At 50.8% G+C, this 6,950-nt stretch overlaps 2 protein-coding genes across 2 annotated transcripts in view; both read left to right on the top strand.

Moving 5' to 3' along the window:
* The window catches only part of LOC131585035 (outer dense fiber protein 3-like), a 103,159-nt gene extending 102,089 nt beyond the window's left edge, over positions 1 to 1,070 (top strand). Inside the window, exons 8-10 of the mRNA XM_058850751.1 lie at positions 176 to 297; positions 714 to 851; positions 962 to 1,070. Of these exons, the coding sequence (XP_058706734.1) occupies positions 176 to 297; positions 714 to 851; positions 962 to 1,057 (356 nt within the window). The 3' untranslated portion in view covers positions 1,058 to 1,070. The remainder of the gene's footprint in view (positions 1 to 175; positions 298 to 713; positions 852 to 961) is intronic.
* Positions 1,071 to 2,664: 1,594 nt separating this feature from the next.
* LOC131585106 (outer dense fiber protein 3-like) lies at positions 2,665 to 5,010 on the top strand. The gene is made up of 7 exons (XM_058850883.1): positions 2,665 to 2,749; positions 3,045 to 3,167; positions 3,293 to 3,493; positions 3,714 to 3,815; positions 4,170 to 4,291; positions 4,668 to 4,805; positions 4,915 to 5,010. Exons 1-7 carry the CDS (start codon positions 2,665 to 2,667, stop codon positions 5,008 to 5,010), a joined length of 867 nt encoding a protein of 288 aa, XP_058706866.1.
* Positions 5,011 to 6,950: the final 1,940 nt, after the last annotated feature.

The raw sequence follows: 6,950 nt of genomic DNA on the forward strand, positions 1-6,950 counted from the left end.
GCTTCATACAGCCAATGCACAACACATGCAAAAGAAGCCAGAGGCATTGGGATGAGGGGCAGGATACTCTTCCTGCTCCTCACAGCCAGCTTGGCAGGCTGACTCTCTTCCACCCAGGCATTGCAACCTTTTCCATAGGACTGACCTACACACTCTCTTCCTATTCCATTTCCAGGTCCTGCCACCTACACCCTGCCCAGGATTCTGGGACCCCACACAGTGTACACCCGTGCTGAACCATGCTACTCCATGAAGGGGAAGAGTCAATACCAGAGCGCTTTTCAAGAGGCGACAAAGGTGAGCTGTGCTTCTCTGATCTCTGACTACAGCAGCAGAAGCTCAGGTGCTCTCCTTGGGGCAGAAAGGCCCCAGTGCTTGCCATATCCCCACATAGCACATGCTTCCTTGCACCTGCAGCAAAGCCCAAGAAGCCACAAGTCTTCTGGCTCTGCTATTGCCAGTAACACCAACACTTACGGTCCCTCACTTTTCCACACCAGCAGCTTTGGCACGATCCAGCTCACTGGCACTAGCGGCACTAATCTCCCCAATCCTCTGAGAAATTTCCCTCTCATCCCAAGGAGCCCTCTCTTCCCAAGGCCCCAGACCTCCCACTCTGCTCCTCTGACCAGAAGCAGCACAGTACTCATGAGCACCCAAGCAAGAATCCTCACTGCCTCTTTTACCCACCAACCTCATTGCTTCTCTTGCAGTCACCAGGTCCTGCAGCATTTAACAGGGTGGAACTGGACATCTACAAAACCAGGGCTCCCAAGTATACAATGGGTCTAAAAACCAAACTTGCTGGCAAGGGTGTGTTTCCAGGTCCAGCTGACTACAGCCTGGGAAAGGTAAGGCAGCCTTGCCACCGACGTTTTATACTGGACAGTCTTCACTTGAGTTCAGCTCTGGAGACTGAGGCATCATCTTCAACTCTTTTCTTCCTGTTTTTCCCCTCCAGTTGTCAGTGATCAAGGCCCGGGACCCTGCTTACACTTTTGGACTGCGACATTCTCTCTACAAAGCTTCTTTAATACCTGAAACACATCTTGATTAAAGACAGATATCTGTAGAGACCTTTTTCTGTTCCTCCTTTGTGGCAGAGTGGGGATAGGCGTGCATGGGTGCAGACCAATGGCTCTCACTGTCTCATGTCTATGCCTCAGTCAAAACTTGGCAGGATTAGGAAGGGGGGAGAGCAGTGAGGTAAGAGCATGAGCCAGGCTGACACCTCCAATAGCACCATTTCACCCAACCAGAGCAAAACACTGTGAAAGCTTTCCAGCCCTGCCTTACACAGTCCACCCCACAGTCCATGCTGGCCCCAAGGACAAGGCCCATCTCAGCATCCCCCTTTTCAGTGCACACAGGTGGCATCTGCCCAGGGTGTACCCAGAAACACAGCTACCCTGCAGCAGCTCCTGCCATAGGCTCATTTCCACAGGAAAATCCCCAGACCACTGACAGCTGAGGAGAAAGGACTGTAATTCCCAGTCTGAAAATGCAATCATCATAGGATCCTGCAACAGCCCAGGTGGGAAGGTGACCTCATCCAGCCTTCGTGTGGGAAAGGCAACCTAGAAGAGACTAGCCAGCACCCAGCCAACTGCCAGCTTGATTGTGCCCAGTGATGGCACCCTCCTGCACCCCAGGGAGGCTGTTTCTCCTATCTGGCAATTTAGTGATAACAAAAGGATTCGTTTCTGATTCCTAGGGAACAGGATGGGAACTGGAGCAGGCAGCTCTCACAGGTACTCCAAGGCAGGAGCCTGTCTCAGCTCTGTAGCCAGCACTTCAGTCTACTCAGCCTGTTATAAATACAGTGATAAAAAAGTGATGTTATAAGAAAAAGTTTTAGTTATGATTACAAGTAGAAAATCATTAAGCATATGGTATAGGAATGTTAGGAGTGTTGTTTTTGAAGTATTCAACCAGAGAAATCTTACCAAGAAGTTAGCAGATATTTTATGCCTTGTTTTGGAAGCTATGGAAATTTTCATGCACACCAGTTAGACTGCTTGGAAACCCCCTACCCTCCCCATCATAATTTGAATATCAAGGATTCCAGTCAGTAGATCTAAATAGATACAGCCAGTGATTGTCTTGGGGTAGCAGTATTATTGAAGTTATATAACTAGTAAAACAAATCATTTTAAAGGTTAAATTTAAGAATGGTCATATTGTGCATTGTAGGTAAAAGAACTTATGTAAACATGACACAGAAGAAAAGGCATATAAAATGGATGAAATTTGTTTGCTAGTAAGAATAAATTTGGAGGAGTAATCTCCAATGTTCCTGGCACAGAAATAAAGAAGTCTCTGCTAATTCACAACAAATTGTTGCTGGATAAGTTTCCTTCATCCTGTTTGGTGAAAAAAGCCCTTTGCTCAGGCACTGCTGGACTAGAAAGGGCTGTGCTGGATGTCTGTGCACATGTGGGGTGTGTGAGGACAAACTGGGGCTGCCCCACAACAGACTGAGCCAGTTCCATGGCAGCCCCCTGCCCAGCCCCAGAGGAGCCATACAGGCAATATGGCAGCGCTGCAACACGAACAGCTGCAGGGGTCTCAGCATTGCAGTGGGCTTTGCTCATCACTGGGTGAGAATGGCCCTTTGGGATATCACCTGGTGATGGACGTCAATGAAGATGGATCCACCTAGCAATGGATTATGATGTCACGGAGGAGCTGGTGTCCCTGCAAGCACCACACCCAGTCAGCACCACACTCCAGCTGACCAAGTTCATGCGTATATGTGCCAGAGGCTTCCTCCCTGCCAGGCCTGCACTGTGTTTCTCCACTATTGGCCTGGCCAACAATTACTGCCTGAAGGCACAGCAGGAGTTTTTGCTGCATCTTTGCTTCTAACTTGCTGCTTTGCTTCCATTTCGCCTTCTCTTCCATCTTCCAGATCTTATTCTTCACTTTTTTTCAATTTACTCCGTGATGCTAGTTTCACTCTCTTCCTGCTCTGGGCTACAGGAAAGCTCCGTACCAGGGCTGTGTCAGGGAAGACCTTGGTAGCTCTCCTGTTTTTCCTCTAGTTTATCTAGCCACCAGCATGGAGGGACCCTGGGTAGGCAATTGGAGACCTCATACCCGACGAGGCCCAATCCTTGCAGAGTTCACTACCCCAGGTCCCAAGTACTGGCTCCCTGGGACAACAGGTAAACAAACAATCACAGGGAAGCAGTGGCAGCAAGAGGCACAGCACACCGCTTACTTCCACTTAGAAACTTCCTTTTACTACACAGTTGCGGGCACAGGTCCTTTCACAGGCTTGTCTTCCCAGGTCATGCAGCTCACGATCCCACCAGGGACAGAGCCCCTGCGTACTCATTTAGAGGGACCAAATGTCCCGCCGAATACAGCTGCTCACCAGGTCCTCGCTACTACATCCATCCATCCATCACCAAAACTGGGAAGCATGAAGCTCCATCAGCACAAATGACTTCACGTCCCAAGACCAAGATAGAAGTCACCCCTGGACCCAGTGAGTAGCATTTCTGCAGTCCTCCTCTCAGGCCAGACAAGCATGCCTTACTGTTGCCCTGTGCCACCTGGGCACAAAACTCTCTGCTCAAGCCCTGAATGGGCTTCAGAGAGTCCCAGGCAGAAAACAAACAAGACTGAGCACCTCCTCCTTACTTCTTCTCTTCGGTTTAAGTTAGGTCCCAAGCTTCACTTCCTCTTCTGCCTCTTCTCTGTCGCAGGTGACTATACCACGGATCCTGCCAACAAACACATCTACCATACTGCACCGGCGAACAGCCTGAAGTCCCGACCCAAGGACATAAAAGGCTTCCAAACGCCAGGTACAGAACCTGGGGAAACAGACACTCTTACTGCCTGCGTGTCCTCTGGGGAGCATCTGCAGCTTCTTCAACAGGCCTAGCAAAATGCCTAGGCAGCAAGACATAATGTGTGCTCAACAAGCTTCTTGCTGTCCCAGAGCACCAAATTCTTCCATCTCACAGAAGAACCAACAGTTCTAGCTTCAAACAGCCAATGCACACCACATGCAAAAGAAGCCAGAGGCATTGGGATGAGGGGCAGGATACTCTTCCTGCTCCTCACAGCCAGCTTGGCAGGCTGACTCTCTTCCACCCAGGCATTGCAACCTTTTCCATAGGACTGACCTACACACTCTCTTCCTATTCCATTTCCAGGTCCTGCCACCTACACCCTGCCCAGGATTCTGGGACCCCACACAGCGTACACCCGTGCTGAACCATGCTACTCCCTGAAAGGGAAGAGTCAATACCAGAGCGCTTTTCAAGACTTTGCAAGGGTGAGCTGTGCTTCTCTGATCTCTGACTACAGCAGCAGAAGCTCAGGTGCTCTCCTTGGGGCAGAAAGGCCCCAGTGCTTGCCATATCCCCACATAGCACATGCTTCCTTGCACCTGCAGCAAAGCCCAAGAAGCCACAAGTCTTCTGGCTCTGCTATTACCAGTAACACCAACACCTATGGTCCCTCACTTTTCCACACCAGCAGCTTTGGCACGATCCAGCTCACTGGCACAGTGGCACTAATCTCCCTCTCTTCCCAAGGCCCCAGACCTCCCACTCTGCTCCTCTGACCAGAAGCAGCACAGTACTCATGAGCACCCAAGCAAGAATCCTCACTGCCTCTTTTACCCACCAACCTCATTGCTTCTCTTGCAGTCACCAGGTCCTGCAGCATTTAACAGGGTGGATCTGGATGTCTACAAAACCAGGGCTCCCAAGTATACAATGGGACTTAGAACCAAACTTGCTGGCAAGGATGGGGTTCCAGGTCCAGCAGAGTACACCCTGGGAAAGGTAAGGCAGCCTTGCCATCAACATGTTATGCTGGACAGTCTTTGCTTGAGTTCAGCTCTGGAGACTGAGGCATCATCTTCAACTCTTTTCTTCCTGTTTTCCCTTCAAGCTGTCAGTGACCAAGGCCCGGGATCCTGCTTACACTTTTGGACTGCGACATTCTCTCTACAAAGCTTCTTTAATACCTGAAACACATCTTGATTAAAGACAGATATCTGTAGAGACCTTTTTCTGTTCCTCCTTTGTGGCAGAGTGGGGATAGGCGTGCATGGGTGCAGACCAATGGCTCTCACTGTCTCATGTCTATGCCTCAGTCAAAACTTGGCAGGATAAGGAAGAGGGGAGAGCAGTGAGGTAAGAGCGTGAGCCAGGCTGACACCTCCAATAGCACCATTTCACCTAACCAGAGCAAAACACTGTGAAAGCTTTCCAGCCCTGCCTTACACAGTCCACCCCACAGTCCATGCTGGCCCCAAGGACAAGGCCCATCTCAGCATCCCCCTTTTCAGTGCACACAGGTGGCATCTGCCCAGGGTGTACCCAGAAACACAGCTACCCTGCAGCAGCTCCTGCCATAGGCTCATTTCCACAGGAAAATCCCCAGACCACTGACAGCTGAGGAGAAAGAACTGTAATTCCCAGTCTGAAAATGCAATCATCATAGGATCCTGCAACAGCCCAGGTGGGAAGGGACCTTGGAAGGTGACCTCATCCAGCCTTCGTGTGGGAAAGGCAACCTAGAAGAGACTAGCCAGCACCCAGCCAACTGCCAGCTTGATTGTGCCCAGTGATGGCACCCTCCTGCACCCCAGGGAGGCTGTTTCTCCTATCTGGCAATTTAGTGATAACAAAAGGATTCGTTTCTGATTCCTAGGGAACAGGATGGGAACTGGAGCAGGCAGCTCTCACAGGTACTCCAAGGCAGGAGCCTGTCTCAGCTCTGTAGCCAGCACTTCAGTCAGGCTTCCTCCATTTGACAAAAGCCCTGTGCTCAGGCACCCCTGGACTAGAAATGGCTGTGCTGGGTGTCTGTGCATGGGGGAGAAGGTAAGTTCCCGGCACCGCGGCACACAGTCTCGTCGCATCCTCGGCGGGCAGGCGGCCCCGGTAGCTGCTGTCCGGCGGTGCCGAGCTGGAGCATGGTGTGCCGAGGAGCTGCAGCGCCGGCAGCTTGGCCAGAGCGGGCCCAGGCGCTCCTGAGGCGGCTCCGGGCGAGACCCGGCAGCCCTGAGGGGCAGCTCCGACGGCGACAAAGGGAGCGGTGGGTGGGTGGTAGTGGGGTTTAATTTCCTCACTATCTGAATAAATAGCAGTAATTACACTAATTTCCTCCAGCCGAATCCGTTTCACGCGTCGTTATCTCCATTCACGAGCTTTTACTCCTTGTTTTCCGTTCGTGTTTTCCTGCTGAGGAAGGGCCTTGGGGACCTTGGTTGCCTGCGGCTCCTCTCAGTCCAACCCCGAGCAGGCATCTTCCTTGTCAGGGCTTCAGGTGCCCTTCTCTTCATTTTGAAACGCTTGTGGTTAATGGGAAATATTTTAGCTAAACTTACATGAAGATCTGAGTTAGAAAGATTACAAGAGAAGACGAAGTTAGAATAGGAAAATATTTGTTAGAAGTTGCTGTTGCAGGGGAGGGACAAAGGCAAATGAAGCTTTAGTTAACAGACTGGATGTTCAGTCCTTTGTGGTGCAGGAAAATTTTAGAACTTGTTTTTTAATTTACATAAGGAATTTCATCCTACCTGCATTCACAGATGAGGTCAGAGATGCTGTGCTCTATGGGAGCAGTGGTGAGGCAGCAGCAGACAGATTTCTTTCTGGGCAGGTTTTGGGCTCCCATGAGTAAGATTGCTTGATTCACCTGGAAGAAGGGCTGGAGAAATGGTACTCAGGGTGACCTCGGTCTTCATATTGGGACATCCACAGATGTGCGGTGGTGGAGCTGAGTCCTTCCCACTCACGGTGATACAGGGACGAAGGTAGTGTGGAGTACCTGCAGAGCAGCTGTCTGTGATGGGATGCTTGGCTCCTTGCAAGGTGTTAAACTTACACAGTTTTATAAGTGGAAGCAGAAGATGTGCTGTGATCCCCCAGCTCTTCCCCTCCCTCCTCTGCCCCTGCCCCATCCTCTATTATTCGTGG

The sequence above is a fragment of the Poecile atricapillus genome, chromosome 1 (genome assembly GCF_030490865.1).
Source record: "Poecile atricapillus isolate bPoeAtr1 chromosome 1, bPoeAtr1.hap1, whole genome shotgun sequence".
Classification (NCBI taxonomy): domain Eukaryota; kingdom Metazoa; phylum Chordata; class Aves; order Passeriformes; family Paridae; genus Poecile; species Poecile atricapillus.